Source organism: Rhinolophus sinicus, chromosome 18, assembly GCF_057876585.1.
Source record: "Rhinolophus sinicus isolate RSI-liver-muscle chromosome 18, RSI-T2T, whole genome shotgun sequence".
Taxonomy (NCBI): domain Eukaryota; kingdom Metazoa; phylum Chordata; class Mammalia; order Chiroptera; family Rhinolophidae; genus Rhinolophus; species Rhinolophus sinicus.
Window position 1 is genome coordinate 43893080 of NC_142518.1, and position 25360 is coordinate 43918439.

At 49.9% G+C, this 25360-nt stretch overlaps 1 protein-coding gene across 3 annotated transcripts; it reads left to right on the forward strand.

Moving 5' to 3' along the window:
* The first annotated feature begins 4867 nt into the window (after positions 1-4867).
* Positions 4868-23796, forward strand: AMER1 (APC membrane recruitment protein 1). Of its 3 annotated transcripts, none has more exons than XM_019718862.3 (2): positions 4868-5149; positions 15582-23796. In XM_019718862.3, the coding sequence occupies exon 2, from the start codon at positions 15678-15680 to the stop codon at positions 19053-19055; it is 3378 nt and encodes a 1125-aa protein (XP_019574421.2). In that variant the 5' UTR covers positions 4868-5149; positions 15582-15677; the 3' UTR covers positions 19056-23796. The 3 variants fall into 3 exon arrangements, with proteins under 3 accessions (XP_019574421.2, XP_019574420.2, XP_019574419.2); XM_019718861.3 differs by lacking the exon at positions 4868-5149 and adding an exon at positions 5689-6016; XM_019718860.3 differs by lacking the exon at positions 4868-5149 and adding an exon at positions 5689-5858.
* Positions 23797-25360: the final 1564 nt, after the last annotated feature.

A 25360-nucleotide genomic window follows, 5' to 3' on the forward strand; every position in this document is an offset into this window, starting at 1 on the left:
ATTGATTTTTCCCCCTCAGCATATAAACAAGCTCACATCCTTCCATCTTATAAAAATAAACTCGAACCCCGGGCCCCCTATAACTACCATCTCTTTGCAGTCAAACTTCTGGAATAGGGAGGTTGCATACATTCTCTCTTTCCTCAAAGACAGTTCTCTTAACACCCTACTGTCGTCTCATGTATACCCTCACCCCTGCTCCAACTGGCCTTGCCCACAACACTAGTGACTTCCCAGATCCACATCCACGGCATCTTTTCTATCTTGCTGGAATTCTGGGCAGCATCTTTCACAAACACTTTTGGTAACACCATCTTTCACAAAACCCTGTGTCTTCCATAGCTTCTGGGAGAGTCAGCTCTCCTGGCTGTGGTCTCACCTTGCCAATCCCTCCCTCTCAGGGCTTTTGTGGGCTCCTGTTCCTTACTCCTTTCTTTTTCTCACACCTGTCATCTAAGGTGTTATCACCAAGTCTGACCAGTTCTATTTGCCAAATACATTCAGAATTCAACTGCTTCTTACCACCTCCACTGTCTCCACCCTGATCTGTGCCACCATCATCTCTCACCTGGATCACTATAGGAGTCTCCTTCTAGGTCTCACTGCTTCCTCCCTTGCTGCTACAGCTAGCTCCCCATGCCATTCCTCAGCTCAAAATCCTACAAAGTCTAAAGTCTTTAAAATGACTCACAAAGCCATACACCATCTGCCTCCCATGTCTTCTCTGACTCCCTCACCTACCACTTTCCCCCACACTCATTCTGCTCCAGCTGCACTGGCTGCCACGTTGTTCCTCTAACATTGCAGCATGTTCTCACCTTTGTACTTGCTGTTCCTTCTGCTTAGAATGCTCTTTCTCCAGATAGTCTCCTGGTTTACTCCCTTAGTTCCCGTGGATCTTTGCTTCAATGTCACCTTTTGGTAATGGCTACCCCAATTGGCCTGCTTAAAATAGCACACTCCCACCAATACCTTGTTTCCTTGAAAATAAGGCCTAGCCGGACAATCAGCTCTAATGCATCTTTTGGAGCAAAAATTAACATAAGACCTGGACTTATTTTAATATAATATAGGACCAGGTATAATATAATATAATATAATATAATATAATATAATATAATATAATATAATATAATATAATATAATACAATACCGGTCTTATATTAATTTTTGCTCCAAAAGACACATTAGATCTGATGGTCTGGCTAGGTCTTATTTTCCTGGAAACACAGTACTCCCTGTACCCCTTCCCTGTTCTATTTTTCTCTATGCCATTTATTGCCATTTGACATAGTATATATTTTACTTATGTATTTTATTCATTGTCTGTCAGCCCTCATGAAGTTTTCATTATCATGATGGGAAATAGACAATTAAGATGGCAATAAAATAAATAAAAAAATAAGAATAAAAATAATAAGCCAGGAGGTGAAAAATGTTATCGGTAAGAAAAAAGGCCAATTAAGGGATTGTAGAGTAAAGGAGATAGGAACAGAATTTCTAGCTTATATTTCAAGTGTCCAGGGAATGTCTCACTAAAATAAGGTGACATTTGAGTAGACATCTGAAGGAAATGAGGCAGAAACTATCTCAGTATCAGAGGACAAACATTGTAGGCATAAAGAACAACAGTGCAAAGGCCCAGAGGTGGGATTTCAGACAAGTCAAACTCAGAATGGTCTAAAGAGAATCATTACATTTTCCTAATCCTGTTCCTATATTCCTTAGTTCAGTGGATTGCCACACTCTCCAGTGCTTTGCCCCAGTTGGAAACTGCAGGGCATTTGTCTCATAGGTTGTATGCCTCCTTTACCACACTGGCTGCTCTGAGGCCAGAAGCTCTCTATTTCACTATTATGTGTGCGACACCAAACACAGGGCCTGGCACAGAGTTGGTACTAGAGATAGAAAGTGGCAACATCACACCTTGGATGCTGGCAACTAAGCTTGATATTAGACCTGAAGATGCCTCGTTTGACTATGTTCAACAAACATAGCAGTAAGTTTGTGCTAAACTCTCTGTTGAGTGCTAAGGATACAAAGATGAACAAAGAGACCCTCTTTCCTGGGAAACTCAGTCTGGCTCTGCACAATCAAAAAAAAAAAATCTATGTATACGGAATCACAAGCTCATGTGTGTTTATATCAAAAAGTGATTTCAAAGTCATATTATGGATTCTATAACTTTGAACATCTGTACATTGGATCATATGAAGACCAACAACAATAGCAGCAGCAGCAGCTAACATTTATTGAGAACTTTGTGTGTATTAGGCTCTGTGCTAAGCACTCACATAGAATACTCATTTAATTCTCACCACAACTCTGAGACATGGATACTATTATTATTCCTATTTCTCAGAAGAGAAAACTGTTACTCAGAGAGGTAAAATAACCTGCCCAGGTCACACCACTCCTAAGTGGTGGGGCCAGCATCCCAGCCTTGGCAGTCTGGTAGCAGAGCCACTACAGTATACCCCTTGCTTGCTTGGGAAGGACAAACTTAGCTAGCTGAACCTCACTTTAGCTGAACAGTTATGGTCTTTCATACTTTGGTCCCAGTCCTATCTTTCTAGCCTAATTTCCATTTCTTCCTCTCCACCTATACAAATACTCAGCCCTAGGGGTCCAGAATCCTAGCTCTTGCCCAACCTGCCACATCCTCTCACACTGATTGGGTTTGGATTGAGCAGGAATCCTTCCCCTACTTCTCTGACTTGACATAATCAGCAAGGCCATCCTCCAGGGAACTTTTCTCTGATGCCCCTCCCAACCCTGGGGAGAAGGAATCTCTTCATCCACAATGCTCCAGATCACCTTTACCAGCTCTTCTCACAATTCCATCATCAGAGACCTCTTCTCCCAGAACATTACCGCTGTACCCCCCTCTTCCTAATGCCTATCTGGAGGCCAGGCCCATGGAACATTTGGTGAAGAAAGAAATGAGCATTGTACTCATGTGGACTGTCTACATGAGTTTGTGGAGTTACTTCCACACAGCCTGCACATCTGTTCTCATGGGCTTTTCACTGCAACCACAAGATACTGGGCAGCAGAGAGATTATCTTTTTAGGTGAAGAAATTTAAGAAAATATTCTTGCCCCCACCACCAGCCCATATAGTGACTGAACAAGTTTACCATGTGTCAGTCATCACGTGGAATGGGGGCCTGGAGGGTTCTCTCTTCAAGAAGGCATTTTGAGGTACAAGTTTGTGCCCACAATTGGTCTTTCCCTACATTGTTTCTGGGGAGGAGTGGGCCATACAAACAAGAAGCTGTGCCACCCCTCCCATGCCCTTCCCCTTTAATGTGCACATATACAATCTCCTCCTGAGACTTGTAAATATCAGGACCAAGAAGAAAGCCACCCAGCTGGGAGACCTCTTTAGCATGTGAAAGACTACTTTTATTTTCCTGAAGCCCTAATGCTTTTGGGCCAAAACCAATGTCCAATATCTGTCAGTCCCAAAGCTGACTGGGATGGCAGAATGTTTGGCAGCTGGGCAGAGGACATGGAAGACTAGATCCTGTGCCAGGAGCAGCACAACAGTGCCCCCTCACCTGAGGTTTATTTCAAGCCTACCACTTGACTACTTTGCACAATTCCTCTCTCCCCTTCCCACAGCTGAGGCTGCCCTGGACCTGTGTTTCCCTGCTCTCCAGATTTGGAAACGGTATTCTCCAAATTGTAATCTTTGGCCTACTTCAAAGAGTCGAAATTCTGGGTGAAATGTGAACAGCTGGCAGGCAACCAGAGGCATGAGGCAGTGGGGAAGCCTATGAAGGAGGCATTAAAAAAAAGACACCTTCAAATCAGGTCCAACAGTTGAGAATCAGGACTTTGTGAAACAGGAAATCACAGCTCCAGGGAAATAGAATAGTCCAGCCATCCAGGTGGGGAAACTGAGGCTAGAGAAGAGAAGGTACTTGCTCAGCAAAGTTGCACAATGAGCCAGCCAGTGGCAGCTCCCTCCTTCCTGCCATTTATTTAGACCTGGGACTAGGATAGGAGGTCTCATGTTCAAATTGCTGGGTTTTGTTGGAGATATATAGAATGTCATGGAAGATCATAGAACATCTCAAAATATTATAGAAAGAATTGAGTTGAACCGTCAGAGCTGGAAGAGATCAAGGAACTTGACTAGTCTTAGCCCCTCCTTGTGTAGATGGGGTGATAGACTGGCCCAGAGAGGAAAAGGGATTGGCCAAGGTCATACTTCATGTCTGAGGCAGAACCGAAGCCAGATCCCATCCCTAGCAGCCATGTCAGTTCCTGTGCTCCACACATGCAGAGAAAGCAGTCCTTCTCTTACCAGTTTAGCAGCTGGATCTTTTCAAGGCAGACAGTACCCAGTACAGCAGCAGAGAACACTCCTTCTACAGTGCAAAAATGGCAGACATTGTTCTTTAATCCCACCCCCAGCCGTGCTTCCTCCCCCCCCCACCCCAGTCCCTCCCTCCCCTGTTTTTATACATTCACAGAGTTTTAGGGCTGGGCCTTCTGGATGTTCTTGAGCTAGTGGTAGAACTGGATTCTTTGTTGCCTCAGCTCACCTGACCCTGGCAGCCACTAATGCCACTTAATGCCCTCGGGCTAGTTAGAGACCCAAGTTCAGGCTGGCTCCCCTGCCACAACCCAGACACAGCAGCTGGCAGGGTTGTTACAGGCCTCTGTCCGCCCGCAGCCTTTACCTCCAGTCTGGGCTCAGACAAGCTTTTTCTCTCAATAGCTAGACTTTTCAGGGACAGGGAACTGCAAAAAGCCTGGCTCACTATTAAAAGGTGTGTGTGTGTGTGTGTGTGTGTGTGTGTGTGTGTAAGGGGGGGTGTCTCTGCAGACCTTGCGAATCCCCTCGAGTTCTGTGAAAGGTGGGGAATTTGGGTGAGGGTCAAACTATAGAAACAGGTCTCTCAAGAGAAGAAAAGTGAAAGCAGCCCTGGACAGGGAGCCCCAGGTTTGAATTCCAAATCTGCCTACGTCGCTGGTGGCGGGCTGGATGACCTTGGGGATGCGCCTCCCTTTCTCTGGGCAGCTGCAGGCCCTTTGGTAATGGGTGGAAGTTGGCCGAGATCGTCCCTAAGGGCCCTGTTGTGCCGAAGAGGCGGACGAAACTGAGGCGCTGGCGCTGCAATCGGCTTTCCTGGCAGGTGAGTCCCTTCTCTGAGCGGCCTGGTGGCACGCTCTGCGAGGCCTTCTCTACCCCTAAGGTTGGGCTGGGCTCGGTTCCAAGGGGCTCTGCAGTCTCCCAGGCTCCCCAACATCTCCGCCCCGCCTCTCCCCGCCTGTCTCTCACTCTGGAATAAACTGCCTGGTGGAGGCCACGGCACTGCAGCGCGATTACACCGCGACCACGGAAATGCGAGCGTATGCAAAACCGAAACCGAGCTCCAGGACTCCAGCGAGCCCTATCTGGGCGGGACCGGCCCCGCGAGCTCACGGTGTCTCAATGCAGTGACCCACCGGCTTGGGGGCTGGAGTGGGGAGTCCCTGCGAGGGGATCTGCACCCTCCCCGCCCCCTGCCAACACCACGCTCAGGCTTATTTGCATTTAAAGGGAACGCACAGAGGAAAGCAGTGGGCGGGGCGGGGCACGCCTTCCCACCGTGGCGATTGGGCCACACACCTGCCAATCGAGCCGCGGACACCCCACCCTGTGGCTGTAGAGTTCGCGGGGAGGGGGTATGGGGGAGCTGCCCAGAGCCTGGGGAAGGGGAGCCAGTGCAGTAGGTGACTGGAGCCGCGGCGGCGGCGGCAGGAGCATTGGTGGCGGCACTCTCAGCCGCGGCAGCCAAAGCTCCAGCATCCGCCAGGGCTGCGGGACAGACAATAACTGGGCTGGAGACCGGACCCGGTCGGGTAAGCGTTGGGGGCAGCCAGGAGGCTCCGCCTGCCCGCCGTCCGGTGCAGTCCCTCGTGCTCCGCTCTGGCCGCCTGGAGAGGGCCTCTAGGGCTGGGCCAGTCGGCGTCCGGGCCGCTCTCCGCTCCCCTTTGGAACCCGCTTTGAGGACTGTCCGGTGAGGGCCAGAGCAGAGTCCCTTGGGCGCGGGCCACCGGGCTGTGGGGTGGGAGAAGAGGGCGGGCAGGCGGGCGGGCTAGCCTGGGCCATGCCTCCGGGTTCTTGGGGAGGCGGGGAAGGGGCCCACACGTGCTGCCGCGCGGTCCCAGGAGGGGAGCAGCCAGCCAGCACCCCCAGCGGTACATTTGTAGGCCGGGATCTCTGCAGCTTTGTTGTAGCACATTAGCTGGAACAGCTGTGTTACGCGGGTGTTGCTCACCCTGGCGTCCCGGCGGCCGCCCCTCCCCTCCCCTGCAGATCTCCTGTCTCTCTCCTCTGCAGAGGAAGCCTGCGCGCTGGCCTAGGTTCGACGGACACTGACTGGCGTGGATTGGGGTATCTATACTGTCTGCCTCCTCCTTGAGGGAGCTCAGTGGGGCCTGTGGGCTGCCCACTTCCCTTCAGAACCTCAGCCATGTGTCCCCAACCAGCCGCGCCCCCTGCTCCTGGGCCTCCAGGCACATCTGGCGCCTGCCCCCGCGGACAGGCGGACTGGCAAGGGGACTTTCCCTGGACCTTGGATTAGAGCTGCGGCTCAAGCTAGTCTTTGGGTTAGAGCTGTAAGGCCGCTTTGTCTGCCCCCTCTCTCCCCCTCCTCTCCTCAGAGGGCACTGGCCGCGCTTTTCTCTCCAGCCTCCCGTTTAAAAATAGCGATAAGCACGGTGTTGGGAGGGGTTTCAGTGAAAGAGGCCGAGCGAACAATTATTGTAGTAGGGAAAGCACTGTCTGAGTATGTGTGAGAGAGCTAGAGAAGAAGCCAAACCCTCTAACTTCTCTGTTACTTAAAATATCCAGCCCGCCGAGCCGCTGTCATTGTCTGCTGCAGACACCTCTGACACTGGTGACCGCCCGCCTTTGCCTAGGCTCCCCAGCCTAGAGGGGCTGTGCCCACCAGGCACGCCACAGACCAGGCGCCCAGGCAGCAGCTGGAGTGGCCCTGCAGAGCCGGCCTCCTTTTGGCCAGGCTCTTGGCGTGGGCCGCGGGGTCAAGGCGAGCCTTGTCCCACACACAAAAACTTCCCTCTGCGGCTCTGCACGCCTGCTGCATCCGCGTGGGTATGGGCAGGGTGGAGGGCACTGCACTGGCTGTTGGAATACCCGCCCCATCGATGGGGATTCCAGCAGAGCCCCCACCCCCAGTGCGTCTCCCCTCATTCGGCTTCACCCACCGCTCAGTCACTGCAAAGCCGTGTGCCTCTGGCAGTGGACTCTAGGCCTTTCTGAGGAACAGGAGAGAGGGAGCTTGGCAGGCCCTTTTGGACCTTTGATCAACCTCTGAGGGTGGAGAACCCATTGAGAGGAGACAATGAGACCCAGTAAATCCCTCACTTGGAAGAAAGACTAGCTGGGGACCTTTGTGACACCAGCAAGTACTGCAGATACCATACTACACTCACCTCCTTCCACCACGACCAGTACCAACATAAACCCCCTACTTGCAGCCTGGTCCCCAGGGCTGGACCTGCCCTCTGCCCTGCCTTAAACTGACAAACAACCACCTAACATATCTGTCCTATATAACTTCCCTCCCTACATCCAAACCCACTCACACTACACTGTCCAAATTCTCTTTCCTCTCTGGCCCCAGCTCTGGGCCCACCTTCTCAGTGCCTTTCCTGCCTGTCTGTTGCAACCCATGATGACCTCTCCTTCCTCAGAACTCCTCTGGGCTGCCTGAGTCCAGTGGGCATTTTTGGGCTTAAATTATCATAGGAGGCAAACTATAATTAAGTTTTCCTGCCTCTACTTTGTCTCCCTGACATCATGGATGTCTGTGTTCTCTTGGAACCCCTCAGAGGGGTAAATGAAACCTGGAACTTGCTGCAACCCCTTCAAAGCCTAGCAATGCGTAGCAGTTAATGAATGCTCCAGAAGGACTTGCTGTCTTTCTAGAACTTTTAAGAAGACCTTTAGCTCTCCAACTTGCACTTGTTCTGATTCATATGAAAGTGATTAGAGAAATGATACTCAAGGCTCAGGTATTTACTGACTATGCCTAATAAGGATGGAGGAGGGGGATGAGTTGTAACCATAAGAAAAAAATAAATAATGATGTCTCCCTTCAATAGCAAGCTCAGGATCTGGACTGCCCAGACCCCAGACTACACATACCTTTGGCTGAGCCTAGAGACAATTTGTGGAGAGAGATGGGAGATCTATATATACAAGGGGATCATCTTGGGAAGCTTCCAGAAAGTAGAAGCATTTGGCTAGGCAAAGGGTAGTGGTATGCATAAAATTAGAAATGAGAGGGGGGTGGCTGGCAGGCAGGATGAGTGAAGTGATTGAGTCTTTTATGGTTGAGATTGTATGACTCTAAGGTAGAGAGGAGATTGGTGCCCAGTGGTGAGGTTTCCAAATGCCAGGCTGTGGAATGGGGATCTGATCATGGGGGAACAGGCCATCAAAGGATAGAGAACCTGGAGGTTTTGATTTTTTGTGTGTGTATGTGCAATATGGCACAATAAAATGGAGTTTTAGAAAGGGTTTTAGAGTGGGATGTTAGAAGAGGATTAGCAGTGTGCATAATAAGTTAGGCGGCTAAGAGGCCACTTTTGGATCTGGAAGTAGAACTGGTGGGGGTAGGCTATCTCTAGAGGGGAGTTGTACTATGTCCTACCTTTAGCCTTGTGGAAGTTGGGGAGTGGGATTTGCCCAAGTTTACACAAGAGCATGAAGCTCCTGGACCCCAATTCAAGGCTTCTTCCTCTAAGCACACTGATCCTGATCCCCTTCCAAGCCTCAGTTTCCTTAGCTGGCCTCTCGCATAGGTTATGGTTTATATATATAGGAGTGGATACATAGGAAAGTCAAGGGTCTTTATTGCTCACTTGGCCTAGCTTGTCCTCTGCAGGTTTCCCTCTGCTGCCTCATTACATCTGTTTCCCTGGGGTTGACTCCTCTCTTGTTCTTCATCTGAACTGGGGGTGGGGGTGGGGGAGTAGGGGTGGCACCTGTCTCTGATCTCACCCTGCTGTGTTAGTATTGATACAGTGGAAGGCTTACTATGCAGGCATGGGCATCCACCTCAGATACATTCCTCTCTAAGGAGGTTTGGGAGCATGAGAGGGAAGTGGCAAGTAGGTGGCCCTAAGAGCCCCTGTTCCCGGCAAGCTGGGCAGGGAACCTCAGCAGCCTGAGGAGAAAGCTGGGGCACCAAGAAGACTCACCAGGAAAGCCCATATCTTGGGGGAGGTGGTGTCTGGGTGACTACATCTCCCAGACTGGAGAAGCCCCTGTGTATTGGGGGCTGGGGGCTAAGGGGCAGAGAAGTGAGGCTAGGAAATCTAGAGGGCACATGAAAGGAGAGCTCGTCTTGAAGAGTAGGCAAAGGGGTTTGGCCTTGATCCTATAGGCAATGCAGAATAATTTAGTAAGTGTAGGAGTGATGCACTGAAATTAGGGTTGTAAGAAAATGAATCTGGCAAGGGTGTGCAAGATGGATGAGACGGAAGATGGGAGGCGGGGGAGGGATTTCAGCCTTGCAGCAGAGAGGGACCAGAGGGAGCTCAGCTAAGAGGCTTGTGTCATCCTTAGAGGACATGGGATGGCAGCTGAGGAGCTGGAGTGGAGAAGGTGGCTGCAAGAGGCCTTGTCACAAGGGTTCTTTATTGAACATCTGCTCGGTACCTAGTGAGCAAATTACCCTTTACATTTATCATCTCTAATCCTTACCGTGATCGTGCATGGTAGGTAACATTTTCTTCATCTTCTAGATAAGGCATTTGAGTCTCAGAGAGGTTAGGCCACTTTCTCAAGCCCCACAGCCTGTAAGGGTTAAAGTCAGCATTTTAGTTCGAAGCTGACAAACTCCAGCTGAATTAGAATTCAGGTGAACCAATGTTGTTTGAGCTCCCGTTCTGTGCTAGATGCAGTAACTAAGATGAAGGAGGGTCCATTCCAAAGGGATGAAGGGCAGACTGAGGCTTGCCAGAATGAATTACCCAAGGCTGAGTGTGTTAACAATTCAGTTGAGAGGCTAATGGTTGGGGAGTAAGAGCAGGGGTGAGAGGGCCCAGTGGGGGTCTGTGTTGCATCTAGAGTTGGTGGGATGCCCTTTTGAGAGGAGGTGCCCCTCAACAGAAAGGCTGAAAATTAGGGGAGGGGTGGTTGCAGGTGTAGTTTTGGTTGGGGCTCTGCCAGCGGCCTCTACAACTCCACCAAAGGGTACCAAGCGAGGCAGCCCTTCCTTCAGGCCTTGAACAAAATGGTTTTAAGAATGGATCTTGGCTGTGGGGTTCAGAAATGAGTGATTCAAGTTCCAGATCATCTCATAGGTCATTTTCTTTAAATAGTAGCTCATATTTTGCATCTTTGTCTCTGTTGGCAGGTTTCTGTTTGAACCATTTTTTTGGCCCCTCAAACTTATCTCCCAAGGAAATGGACAGTAGAGCAACATGTTCCACAGTTCGGGAAGGTTGACGGGGGCTGTTGCTTATGACAGCAGCCACAGGGTGGGTCAGCAGCCCTTGGATTTTGAAGTCAGCAGGCCTTCTGGAATGTGCTAGGACATTGTGGGTCCAAAACAGTGGCAGCCAGTGAGGACTAGAAATGCTATTGAGAAGGCTCAGCTGGGCTGAGACAGAGGTGAGATGGGAGGGGGAGATGATGGCTCTGGTGTGAGCGGAACCTGCACAGTCCTTGCGCTCAGGCTTCCTCCTTTGATTGGGGGCCAGCACAGTGCAGCAGAATGGCATACAACTGGGACTCAAGAGGCCTGTAGACTGGTGTGGCTCTGTCACTATCCCACTGTGTGACTTTAGGCAAATCTTTTCCCTAAGCCTAGGCAGTTTCCTTCTCTGTGACAAGGTGTTACCATCCCGTACCAGGAGGGAGTGGGGAGCGCTTTATAAACTGATAAGTACTCTGAGTTGGGTGAAGAATGTCTGTTGATTTGTGTTTCCTTTTGTATTGGTGCTTTTAGCTGAGTTTGAATTGTTAATCTTTCTGGCCTGGGCTAGAGAATCCGGCTAGTTGAAGTTCCCAGGTAATCCAGAGCCAGTAGTTGACTGGAGGCAACATTTTGGGTCCCTGAATATCAAAGTTTGGCTAAAAAGCAACTAAGCCCTCCTGTGAGATAACTACATAGTCACCCTCATTTACCATTTGGGAAAACTGAGGTCCAAGGAGGTTTGGTGACTTATCCATAGAGCTCTTGGAAGCACCCTATTCAACCCTGACTGAGGTAGTTTTGCTGCTAGAAATTGTCCAACTATAGTTTGAATAAACTATTTAAAAAATTGGTTGTTATGTTTTTGAACCTCTGCTATGTAACACATTGTAGTTGGTACTTTATGTACATTGGTTTTGTTCCTTACAATAGCTTCAAGAGGTAGGCATCTTTATAGCCTCATTTTCCAGTTGAGGAAACTGAGAGAACTTCCTGATTTCCTCCCAGGTGGGCAGAGCTGATTACAGTGCAGAACTGGCTGACTCCCTGGGTTGGGGTGGGGGGTGGTTCCCTATCCTCACCTTTCTTTCCTTAGATGCCCCCCACCATACACAATGGCAGGATGGGCCCAGAGTGGGCTTACCTCCAGGAAAACTTGGAGGAGTTCTGAGAAACTGTGACTGGTTGAGGCCATGCCTATGAAGCTACTGCATAATTCCACACACTTCTTTCCTGAACTCAGCCTTCTCTAAGTTGGCTGATCTGACCCCAGGAAGGTGGCCAGAACAGGCAAGGCTCAGGCTGTAGCTGCTTTCTCTTCACCAAGAAGGGTTCCTGAGGAAGATTTGTGGCTGGTCTCCTGCCAGTGTTTTGAGAGGAAGTGGAAAGGAAGAAGCTCTGCCCTAATAGCCAGCTTTCCACTGGTCCCAGAACGGACTGAGGCTGGCACTGGGAGCAGGGATGGCCCCAGCCCACACCATGCCATCATAGCAGCAGCTGCAGTAAGCAGCCCCTGCCAGGGACCACAGAGTAGTCTTAGAGGGTTCCCTTACCCACCAGTCCACCTGAAAATTAGCCACACAGGTTGAGAAACCTAAGAGTTGCAGGGCCTGTGTTTGGCAGGACCACTTTTTTGGCAGGAACCATGGTAGGAGCCATTCCCAGCCTGAGGGAGCTGCAAAGTCTATCCCTTGCTGTCCCCTTTCCCTTCTGCCCTACCTCACTCTCCTGGCTGGTAAACTCTGTGTCACGAAGTAAAGGCAGCACAGAGCATGGAGGAAGGATAGCAATGGGACCCAGTGGAGTAGTGAGGAATGTGGAGAAGGGGCCTGGGCCAGAGGTGACTAGGTGGAACTGTATTAGGGGGCTACCAGCTATGGGTCATCATTGCCACCTACTGGCCTACTGTCTTGGGGGAAAGTAGACAGAGACACTGTGAGTGGCTATGGGGGGATGGGGTACTTGGCCTTGGGAGGGACTAGCAGGGAGGTGGGAGATAGCACAGTTTCTAGCCTGGTTCCTGCCAGCAAAGATGACCCTGGGCCTAGTTAGGAGGAAGGCCTGAAGTGTGGGGGAGAGAATCTCAGTCCCAGGACACAATCCTGCCTACTTCATTCACTCCCACCACACCTGCAGAGGGCTTTAAAAACTGCCCTTAAGAGAGGACTTTGTATACATCCACACAGGTCTTTAAAATCCCCTCAAACCTGTCTCCTCCTCAATGTGGGCCAAGGCAGCTTGTCCCCACAATAAATGGCTCTCCTAAATGAGTGGTCTTTTACACGTGGTCTGCTACTTCCTAACTGGGATGTGACCTGGAAGGTAGTAATGATAACAGTAATAATAATGCCAATCTTTCTCATTTGCACTGCACTTTATGGTTTACAGAGTGTTTTTGGTGTCCATTATCCCATCTCATCCTCACTCTACTGCAGTGGACTGGGGAAATGGGAGGATAGATAGAGATAGAAGAGCTCTTTTGATCTCCATTTCACAAGTGCCTTTCAGAGGGGTGCCTTGGCCTGTTCAGGGTCCCCTGGCATGGCCTGGACCCTAGTCCTGTGGCCCGTGGCTCCTTCCACGACACACTGCAAATGCCTGTGGCAGGGAAGAGGACAACATAGAGAGCAGTGGGCTGGCCTCTACCCCAATGAAACATAGGAGTAAGGGCAACAGAAGGCCCAAAGGGACTGCCCCCAAGCCCTAAACCCAGCAGGACAATGAAGCCTTCGATTCACGAGGATATCTAGGCTCATAAGATTTTTCACTTGTGCCTTTATTTTCCTTGATTCCAATCCATACCTAGTAGTTTCGCCCATCCCTTCCCCTAAATCACTGCCGTTTCTACTCACTCCTGTCTGACAAGACTCAGATTGAATGCATCCTCCTCAAGGTAGCTTTTCTGAGCCCAGGGGGTGTCTTTCTGCCTTTCAAATTTATCCAGGGATATGATAACAAGGTATGAAGAATAATAACCCTTCAGCCAGCTTAAGCAATAATGGGGCTCTTCTTTAAGGCCTGCATCATGTTGTGCTTTCAGATTGTTACACATGGCACTCTCTCTGTTAGCCTACAAGCTCCTCAAAAGCAAGGGTTAGGGATTCCCCTTTTTGGCCTGCCTTGCAGCACTGAGCTCAGTGTCTATCACTTACCAAATGTTATAGAAGTTTGTTTCATGAATTCCACAGAAGGGAATACAGTTTCACAAACAACTCCACTACTGCTACCTCCCCCATGCCTAATGCCATAATGACATCACTGTCAGTAATTTCAGGGCTGAAGTTAAAAACATCTGTGCTTTGGAAAGTGGGGGATTCAAATATATGATAGGGCCCCCCCTTCCCATGAGACCCTGGGGCAAAGGACTCTGAGTGGTTGTATGATTGTATGTATATTTGCGGGGAAGGGGATGGCCCTGTCTATTGTGGGGCTATTAGTTACAGGGCTGAGCTGAAACAATGTCATGTAAAACTGTGTCACATGGGGGAGGAACAAAACCTAACCTGAGCAAATGGCGGTACCGACCTCTTCAGAGAGGGGATTAGATGAGTTTTTGTCTCTTTTATTTTCTGGATAACTAGCCATTATCTTGCTCCAAGTTTAATATTCATTTCTGCAGAGTGCTCCTGATGGAAAGCTGGATCACACTGATGATTCAAATATCAAGCCAAGCAAGGCTCAAGGCACAAAATTAATGTTTGCAAGACAGGATCAGGGTCTCCAGGAGGGTTCCTCTAATGAGGTCAGAGGCTAGAGTGTAGCTGGCAGCCTCTCACCAGCCCCAGTGCTGGCCGATAGTCTCTGACTGGAGGTGAATGTGTAAGTCTTATTACCTTGGCAACCAATCATAGGGCTAATGTGCTGGTCAGCTGCTCCCGGAACAACAGCGGTGCTTACCTTTCTCTCTGGCTCCCTGCAGCTGTTCTGCCTCCCTTCCATATCCTAGCTGCCTGTCTGCTGATGGCTACTCTACAGAGAAGGGACACAGTGGTGAGGGACTTTCCAGGGAGGAGTCATTCAGTTTTAGCAGGCTGGTCACCGATCCAGCTGTCGACCAGCTGTAGTCACTGGAATGAATACATTGGACCTGGGGCGGGGGAGGGGTAGCATGTGTTGTAGGTAGGGATGGGTGGGTGGTAGCTAGCCCTTCTTTTTATTCCATCTCTGTGGTGTTTGGGTATTTGGAGGATTGTGAGCCTAGACCAGAAGGGTGTGCCTTGCACCAGGTATTTATTTAAATAGATGCTGAGAGCCTAACTCCCAGGCCAGAAACATGAAGCATGTGGAGTTATGCATTCAAGGACTTCCCTTGCTAAATGGGAGCCAAAGGAATGAGGGAAGTGGAGAAGAAACAGTCTGCCGCATGGTTCTAAAGTGGAACTTGGGGGTTCCAGTTGTCAAGGACCACATTAAAATCTCTTTCCTGCAGGACAATCAATAGAGAATCTGACCTAGACTTACCCCTAGGTATTGCTAGGCCTCTTGGACTTGCTCCGAGGCCTGGAATGCAGCTCTGGAATGTGGGTCTGCAGGCAGATCCTCAGCATGGTCCTGCAGGCAGTTTAGGGAGCCTGTGGGAAGGAAGTGAAACTTCAGGTCTATTTCTCTTCCCAGCCCCAGGCAAAATGTTAGTGAGAGCTCAGGCTAATGTGAAATCGAGGCCTGGATCCCACAGAGCTCAGTGAGGACTTAATGGGCTCTTTTGCCAGATGCTTTTCAAAAATTCTGTGTCCTCAGAGCCAACCTCCATTCCTGTCTTTCCTGCCTCTCCCTCCGCTCCTCTCTTTGATAATCCCTCTAGCCGCCAATAGGACCACTGGACCTTTCTAACATCTGCAGTTCCCCCTGCCCAGGGCTCCCCTGAGATTAAGGTAGCCTGAAGGGAGTGGACCCAGCAAGGGGGTAGGGGTGGTGGCTGCCTGTTGCTCAGTGTAGAGTTTCGCTGCTTTGGGGCCTAGAGGAGGCTGGCCCAGCAAGCCAAACATATGGAGTGCATTAAGGTTTTCCCTACATTTTCTTTTTCTTTCTGGTTCCACTCAAGCCTGAAACCACAGACACCTGTGTAAACAAATACTGCCTGGATGCTTGCTCACCAGTACTATCTTTCTGTCTTTATCTCTCTCATCTCTTCCAGACCCAACTGTGATGCTTCCTGACTGATGATGTAACAGTGCCAGGAAGCCAGAAGGCTACATTTTCAGCTGAACATACCTGAGTTGTTCCCATCACCATGGAGACCCGAAAGGATGAAGTTGTTCAGGCCAAGGGAGCAGCAGCCTCTCTAGACACCCAGGACCAAGGGGCAGAGAAAGGAGGCAAACACAAGGCAGCTGAGACAACAGAAGGACCAGCATCAGAGCCACCCTCATCTGGCCCAGGTAGGCTGAAGAAAACTGCCATGAAACTCTTTGGTGGCAAGAAGGGCATCTGTACTCTGCCTAGTTTCTTTGGAGGGGGACGGAGCAAAGGTTCTGGGAAAGGCAGTGCCAAGAAGGGTCTTAGCAAGAGCAAGACCCATGATGGCCTGAGTGAAACAGCCTGTAGCCATGAAGACATTGTTAGTGAAGGAACTGGCCTCTCCCTACCTTTGTCTGAGTCACCCTGCCAACTTCCCAGTTCCCAGAGTGCCCATGGGGCTTTGGAGACAGGCTCCAGACACAAGATGTCTGTGGCTGGAGCCACAGAGAAAGCTGGGATTGAGAAGGCTCCCTCTGTGACGAAGCCAAAGAAAGGCCTGAAAGGTTTTTTCAGCAGTATCCGCCGTCACCGGAAGAGTAAGATCTCTGGGGCTGAGCAAAGTGAACCAGGGGCCAAGGGGCCTGAAGGGGCCCGAGCAAGGCCTCATGAGCATATGAGCTCAGCTCTTCTGTCCCATGCTGAGAAAACCCTCCAAGCCCCAAGAAAGGAAAATGCCAATCCCCAAGATGCCCCTGGGTCAATCGTTTCTTCAGCACCAGAGATTTCTCCAGCAGCCATGGAGAAGACAGCTTGTAAAGATCCAGAAAAACCCACAGAGGTGTGTGCCTCAGCACTCCTGCAACCTAAGCCTGTCCCTGAAGCCAATGGCCTAGAGGAACCCCACAGCCCAGAAACAGGGGAGAAGGTGGTGGTAGGAGAGATAATTCCACCCAGTGTCCCTGTGGGGGACCAGCTGAGCCTCCTGTTTGGAGATGTCACATCTCTGAAAAGTTTTGACTCACTGACAGGTTGTGGTGACATCATAGCAGAGCAGGACATGGACAGTATGACAGACAGCATGGCCTCTGGAGGCCAAAGGGCCAATCGAGATGGGACCAAGAGGAGTTCCTGCTTGGTTACCTACCAAGGAGGTGGGGAGGAAATGGCCTTGCCAGATGAGGATGACGAGGAAGAAGAGGAGGAAGAGGAGGTGGAATTAGAAGAGGTAGGAAAGGAAGTCAAGGCAGAAGAAGATGATGACTTAGAATATCTATGGGCAAGTGCTCAGATGTACCCAAGACCCAATGTGAATCTGGGTTACCATCCCACCACCTCCCCAGGCCACCACAGCTACATGCTCTTTGACCCAGTTCAGCCTTATCCTGGCCTAGCTCCTGGGGACCTTTTGACTCCTCAGAGTGACCAGCAAGATTCTGCTCCCAATAGTGACGAGGGTTATTATGACTCCACCACACCTGGATTTGAGGATGATTCAGGTGAGACCCTGGGGCTTGTCCGCAGGGATTGCCTGCCCCGAGACAGCTATAGTGGAGATGCCCTCTATGAATTCTATGAGCCAGATGACAGTCTTGAGAACTCCCCACCTGGGGATGACTGCCTTTATGACCTCCATGGTCACAGCTCTGAGATATTTGACCCCTTCTTGAACTTTGAGCCCTTTTCTTCCTCTCGGCCACCTGGGGCAATGGAGACAGAAGAAGAACGGCTAGTGACCATCCAGAAGCAACTGTTGTATTGGGAGCTTCGGCGGGAACAGCTTGAGGCCCAAGAGGCCCGGGAGGCACGTGCCCGAGAGGCTCACACCAGAGAGGCCCATGCCCGAGAGGGCCATACCCAGGAAACTCATGTCAGAGAGGCCCGAGTGCAAGAGTCCTGTACCAGAGAGGCCTGTGCTAGGGAGGCTCAGGCCCGAGAGGCTTGTGCTCGAGAGGCCCAAGTCCGAGAGGTCCAGGCACGGCAAGAGAAGCCCATCATGGAGTATCAGATGAGGCCCTTAGGCCCATCAGTAATGGGCCTGGTGGTAGGGGCATCAGGGGCTTCTCAGACTTCCCACCGGGGAACCACGTCAGCTTTCCCTGCCACTTCGAGCAGCGAGCCAGACTGGAGGGACTTCCGTCCTCTGGAGAAACGTTTTGAGGGAACCTGCTCCAAGAAGGATCAAAGTACCTGCCTGATGCAGCTCTTCCAGAGTGATGCTATGTTTGAACCAGACATGCAAGAGGCAAATTTTGGAGGATCTCCCAGGAGGGCCTACCCTACTTATTCACCCCCTGAGGAGCCAGAGGAAGAGGAGGTTGAGAAGGAAGGGAATGCCACTGTGAGTTTCTCGCAAGCCCTTGTGGAGTTCACCAGCAATGGGAACCTCTTCTCCAGCATGTCCTGCAGCTCTGACTCTGACTCATCCTTCACTCAAAACCTCCCACAGCTGCCTCCCATGGTGACCTTTGACATCGCTGATGTGGAAAGGGATGGAGAAGGCAAATGTGAAGAGAATCCTGAATTCCACAATGATGAGGACCTTGCAGCCTCCTTGGAAGCTTTTGAGCTGGGCTACTACCAGAAACACACCTTCAACAACTATCGCAGCCAATTCTACCAAGGTCTGCCCTGGGGTGTGAGCAGTCTCCCTCGATATTTAGGACTGCCTGGCATGTACCCTCGACCTCCACCTGCCGCCATGGCCCTCAACAGGAGGAGCCGCTCCCTTGACACTGCAGAGACCCTGGAGCTGGAGCTCTCGAATTCCCACCTGGCCCAGGGCTACATGGAGTCTGATGAGCTTCAGGCTCAGCAAGAAGATTCAGATGAAGAAGAAGAGGAGGAAGAATGGGACCGAGACAGTCCCTTGTCCCTCTATACTGAACCTCCAGGGGCCTACGACTGGCCTGCCTGGGCTCCCTGTCCTCTCCCAGTGGGGCCAGGCCCTGCTTGGATAAACACCGGCCAGTTGGATGGGCCTTCCAGCCAGTCTCCATATGGGCAGGCAGCCTGTTGTATACCTCCTGTGGCTATGTCAGTATTGCTGTCAGTACCAGGGCCAGAGTCAAGGGCACCTGGGGAATCTGGGCCTCAACTAGCTCGGCCTTCGCATCTACCCCTGCCCATGGGCCCTTGTTATAACCTCCAACCACATGCCTCCCAGAGTGTGAGGGCCAGGCCTCGAGATGTGCTGCTGCCTGTTGATGAGCCCAGTTGCTCCTCCAGTTCTGGAGGTTTCAGCCCCAGCCCTCTGCCCCAGGCCAAGCCTGTGGGCATCACCCATGGCATCCCTCAGCTGCCCAGGGTCCGGCCTCAGCCCGTTCACTATGGGGCTTCCAGCCTTGACCTGTCAAAGGAGAGGGCTGAGCAAGGTGCCTCTCTCCCCACCAGCTACTCCTCCACTGCCATGAATGGAAACCTAGCTGAGTAATCATCATTAATTCTGGAGTGGGGGCATGGGGCCTGAGCATGTGAATGGGGATCAGGGGTTGGGCAGAGGGGTTGGGGGTGGGGGTTGCTGTTTAACTTGAAAATCCTTTTGGCCAAGGAAAGCTCCTGTGAGTTTTCGCCTTTGTTTTCCCACTTCCCTCTTCTGCCATCTGTAGCCACATTCAGCTCAAGTACATCTACCCCAGGAGGCTGCTGCTGCTGCTGTTGCTGCTGCTGTGCTCCGGTTGTTGCTTTGGGGGTTTCTTCTTGTGACCCATGCAGGGTTTGGGATGCTGTAATTTTGTGCCTATTCCAGTTGCCGAGTTAGTGATTATATATATAAGTATAGCATGCATCCTTGACACAGGCTGAACACTTAGCACCCCCTGCCACCTCCCCCCACCCAGTGAATGATGAACCACTGATCAACAGCCAGGTCTGCACTGCCTCCCATGTGCGGACAGGGGGCTTGTTTGCCGTTAGCAATGTGAAATTATGGTACAGATCCTCCCCACCCCTACTCCCTTCTGTCTTGGCATGGCTGCCACCATTAAATCAGATTACTATAATCTATTTGCCCCAGCTAGCTGTCCTTAGAGAGGATCAAGTAGCATGTGTCTCACTGACTATTGCTGTGGACTTTGGCATCACAACAACATGAGGGCCTTTTAATCTGGCCTGCCATAGCTTGGGTTGAAGACAAAAATGCTAATCCCCTTAATGGAGTGATCAAATTCATCCAGTTGCAAACAGAAGACAAAATAGGATTCTATCATAGATACTGCTGTAAGTCTTGAACTCTGGAATAATAGGATTTTTTCCTTCTTCCTCTCAAGCTTGTGACTTCCTGAGTTGCAGATGCTTTTACATTTTAGTTCTTTTTTCCTCCAAAGGAAATTTTCATAATCTCATCACAAAGAATACATTCTTTTAATTGAGATACAAGAAGAGAAGTGGCCTAAATTAGGCTTGGCTATAGGGGCTGGGGTTTTTGTAGGTTGCAGAGAAAGGATAGAAAAGGGAGATCCATTTGCCCCAGCCAGCAGGACAAGATTTCAGACTTTGCAGAACTCAAGGCAACCCAGCTTCTTAGAGGGGAAAATTGCTTCCTCCCAAAAAACAAAAAGTTCCGTATGCTTTGCCCACCCTTTAATTTGGATGCTGTAAAGAGGCTTCAGACTAACACTCCCAAGAGACAGGATACCAAAGACATTTAGGCTGCTCTTCTGGACTCTAAACAACTTTCATTTTCTAATTAGCTAAGTCCTTAGCATAATCAAAGGACTGGGCTTCTTGAGAGGAAATACTGTGACCTGCCCTCACTCTGCCAAGCTTCAGGACTGATTTGCATGGCAGTTACAGCCCTTTATGGAATGGGCACCTTCCCTTCTCTTGCATCCACACAGTTTTCATGTTAAACTAGCTTGGAAATAAATACTGGTGGGAAAAAGTTGCTGTGAGGAAGACGTTGCAACAGGCTAATCTTACCAATCTCAACCTCATTAATCGCCAATACTAGAGGGTTCCTTTTAAAGTTCTTTATTGGAAATAGCATATGGAACATATTTTGCCTGAATGTGTTGATCCAAATTATGATCCTTGCCCACACTGTCCCTGTTCTTGCCCCCACCCCCACCCATCTCCTTGCCTGTTAAGGGAAGAGGTCAACATGGCTCTCGCCACTCCTGAGATAATAGCAGTTTGGCTTGGGAATAGCTGCTGTTGCCCACCCCCTAACTCACAAAGGTGACTATGTGGGCAAACTGCCCCTTGGCCAGGGGATATGTTTGCACTGGTCTTTGTCACCATTTCTCAGATTGGGGTTGGCCCAGTACCCCTCCACCCAAAATCAGGCTTAGCTGGTAGAAGCGGCACCCGTGGAAGCACCACACAAGTTTGCATGGCACAAATACCACTGCTCAAGGGACCCAGACCAGCTTTCCAGGCTGACTTTGTCTACGTAATGAAGAAATGCATCAGTTATGGAGCTGGAGAACGAAATAGGGTGAAAGGCCCTCCTCACACCAAGCACATTATTCCAGGAGAGAAGTGCCCACATTCCAATCTTCTGTCCTCTCACCAAAGCTGCCCTGGGAAGGTAGGGCTAAAATTGGCCTGGCTGTTTGGCAGGAAATAAGCACTCACCAAATGCCTTTACAACAGAGGAAAACCTACCACTTGCCTCTCTTGTCTCCGCTTGTCCTTTAGGGCAGCTCAAGCTCCTGTCTTGATGTGGACTGTGGCAGCCACAGCAGGTAGTAAAGCCATCACCAGCCTCCAGAGCCCACTGGGCCACCAGCCTATCTGGGAAGAGAAAAAGTAGGTGGTTAGCATTTGGCCAAGGGCTGAGAGCTGCCCTCAGTGACAAGAGGGCAGCACGAGGTGCTGTCTCTGAAGGGAGCAGTCATAGCTCTGACATACTTCGCTGGGCTTTGGAAGGTTGCATACCACAGAGTAGGGCCTAGGACTGAGCAGCAGCTTATGGTTTGGACAACATTACTGCCTGCAAGTCCTTTCACTTCACTGTCCTGGCCAGCCCAGGGACAGGATCCTCACGACCACAAGTGGGGCAGTCAGGATGCATGGCTACAGAAGCAGACTCCTCTAGAGTCTCCAGATCTAAGCAGTTCATGGCTAAATCCCAGCTTCAGCCTAGAAGAGAAAGGAAGACCTGCCTAGGGACATGTGATAGCAGTGCAGGGTGATACTGGGAGAGCCAGCCAAGCTCCAGACCTCTCCCCAAATGTAGACCAGTACTTGCTTGGCTGGCACCAAATATGCCCAGAATACTAAAGGTGTCAATGTCAAGTCCACACCTAGGCTATGACTAGATGAACACCATGTCTGCATTGCAAGGTCTTGGGATAATGCTTTTGGATGTTACCTCACGGGGAGATATGACTTGAAAGGAGGTGGCTGCCTTCATCTATCTACCCCATAGGCTTATCTAGTGCCAGACAGCTGTGATCCTGAGAATTCCTAGATGAGACTGGTTCTTGGGGGACCAGTGATTGTGGATAGAAAAGGCCACCTAGGAGGCTTCTCCCAGGGCCGCCAGTTTCTCGGTGCTTTAGCGCCTTCAAGGAAGCCCTGCCTTGGGGCCCATTAAGGCCCTCCCTATCCGGCTGGACTCAGCTTGAGTACCAGTTCATGAGCCTCCTGGGCCAAAGGCTTCAGTCAACACTAGTCTCCCTCCCTCCTCTGTACTGTACCAAGGAGGGAAGTAGCTTCTCACACCCAGGGTGCATTCCCTTTATCCTGCTGCCAGCAACTTTCCCACCCATGCCAGTGCCACCACCCTACCTGCCCTTGGCCCCCAGGCCCTATTACTAGAGGGGAGGCATGGGGGTTTTAGCAGGGAGACTTCAAGTTTACCCATGTGTATGTTGCATCCAAGTTGTTTTTAATATATATATATCAAAAGTCAATTATCTATTTTTGTATTGTTTGCATTTTATATTCATGGAAAACGATGTTTATCAATTGTTCTTTTCTGATATATTTTATTTTTAAGCGGTGCTGTTTACAGTTTTAAACAAAACAAAGATGACACAAAAATTGCTGCTGCTTGTGCAGAGGACTGGCATCTCAACTTCCCAGGGCCCTCACTCTTTCCCCTCTCCCCACCCATGATGTATCACACTGTCCATCCCCTCCTTCCATGATAGGGACAGCAGAAGATGCCCAGGTACTAAATCAAATACCAGGTGACTCAGGCATGTGGAACCTGGTAGACAGCGTGTCGTTTTATGGCTTTATTTTTTATTTTTCCTTTTGGACCCTGTCCCTTCCCTGTTTGTAGACTTTCTGGAAGTACTCATGTTTCTGTCACTGTCTCTTGTTTAACTCTTTATGTTTTGTGCTTTCATTTTGAAACCAGAGTGCCCATGTTGTGCTATTTGTCATGTTGAGTTTCTCCAAAGGAGCATTTTGGGGACAGGGACATTCTCCACCCAGTGGGAAGGGTAGAGGGTTTCAACCATGCCCTGTCTCCCCAAGAAGTTGAGAGAGACAGATGGCAGTCATGCTTGAACCATCAGGAATTAGCCATCTCGTTGAGGAAACCCTTACATGGGACTCTCCAGGAACTCAGTTGATTTGGAAATTCACCCAGAAGAGACATTGGGGAACTCCTTGACCCCTTTTGCTGTGTTGGGAGAAATCTCTCCCCCTACCACTGTTCCCCCTCCCTGCCCTGCTCCAGCTCACACATGGATGGTACTTTGGGGAATAGTGACTGTCAGGGTGATGGCTTACTGGCCTAATCCTCATATTTCATCCTATAGTCACTCCAAAGAAGAAAATCCACATGGCATGTATATGTATAAGGGTTGGACTTACTGAGAGGTGGGGCTTTAATTATTATTCTTGTTATTATTGGTGCTTATTTTCCCTGCTGTGTACGGGGGTGGGATGGGGGAAAGAAACCAGGAATGTGTATTTAGGTCATGTTAAATAAAATGGCTGGGGGATAGAAGGAAGAAATTACAAACTGCAGTACATCCCCACCCCAAGTGTAAGAGTTTTTTCTCTCCCAGTGCAGAAAGGGGAGCAAGGCCCCTGGATGTACCCTAGCTTCCTCTTCCCTATCTCTGAGACATCACGAATTTCCTGGATTGTGACCTCTCCAATCCTTGTTCTCACATCTGGATATCTTGATGCACTGCCTGTTTGTAATAACATATATTTCTTTGCTGAATGCTAATAAACTGGGTTCAAAATGGACCCCCCCAGTCACTAAAGTGCATTCTTGTGGTTTGTTCCACAGCAGCATGCCTGTGACCCATAGTTTCTGGGTTTGTCCTTAGAAGGAAATGGCAAAAGCAAGGAGGTAGAAGGGACACCCAGAAGGGGAAACAAGCCAGAGCTGAAATGAAAAGTAAAGGAAACTTCAGTTCTTTATCCAAGCCATGCCCTGCATCTCAGTATGATACTGTGTTGGTAAACTCCCCATCACACCTTCCACACCCTAAAACCAGACAGGAGCTGGCTATCACTTCTGAAATTAGCCTCTGTTCATGTGAATGTGCTGGCCTCCCCACCAGCCAGTTGTGGCCCTCCTATTGATGTCTCCATCAAAAAGATATGTCTAATGGTGGGATTCTCAGGCCAAGCTGCAGAAATGGCATCCTTCACCCAGGCCTATGGGCAGAGATGAGATGCTGACCAGGCAGCTAGCTGCCTGCTCCACCTATTCAGCCATGGGACTGAATGAGGAGCATGTAGCTTCTGCCCCTTACTGTAGGGTATCTCATCTGGTACCGTGTTTCCCTGAAAATAAGACCTAACCGGAAAATAAGCCCTAGCATGCTTTTTCAGGGTGACATCCCCTGAACATAAGCCCTAATGCATCTTTTGGAGCAAAAATTAACATAAGACCCGGTCTTATTTTCCAGGAAACACAGTAGGCACCAGAGGTGTATCACAACAATATCCCAGTTACCTTGTAGTCATGTCCTGATTTCCCGACTTGTCCTAGCCTAGGCAGAAATCACTTGCCCCTCTATTACCCACAGAAAGGCCTACCTGTACCATCAACTAGAAGAAGGTGATTATGGCTTTGGTTTTCCTAATCCAGACTCTTACTCTTGGCCCCTGACAAGCAAGGGAGACATCTGTTGGTGAGCTTCTTTGAGTTCCACTCAATTGCCATATCCAAACCAGAAGGCCTGAAATAGCAGCCGTTTGAAAAGTTCTGTGGACAGTGCTGCCACAAACACAATTGGAGGGCTCCCTGGGGCTCCATCCGAGACTCGCAAAAAAACTTGGTGGCACCCAGGACCTCATGTGCCAAGGAAAGCCAAAATAAAGCAAGTTAGCAGGAAAGAAAAGAGAGAACATCCTGGGAAGGGAGTTGGTAATTCATAGAAATTGAATTCTCTGCCCTGGGCAGCTCATGGAACAAAGAAGAGGGTCATGTTTGTTCAGGGTGCTTTTGGAGCAAGACCTTCTGGGGAGATCTTATTATATCCATTGGAAATTCATGAGGGTTGTAGAATTAGGGAGGCCTGGGTTTATGCCTTAATTTTTGTCCCTCATTAATCAATTGGGACTTGGACAAATCTTTTCTCCTTCTGAGTCTGTTTCCTCATCAATAACATGTAGGTGACACGGATATATGAGGTCTGACAATTATGTTCATGAACTTATCCTAGAAAAAGTGCTACATACCTCATTGCTGAATATCACTATGGTCACCTTTGAAGTACTCCCCTTGGGAAGCTATGCACTGATACCAGCACCTAGTCCACCCTTCAAAGCAATTTTGGAACTTTTTCTGGAATGGCCGTCAGAGCTGTCATATTA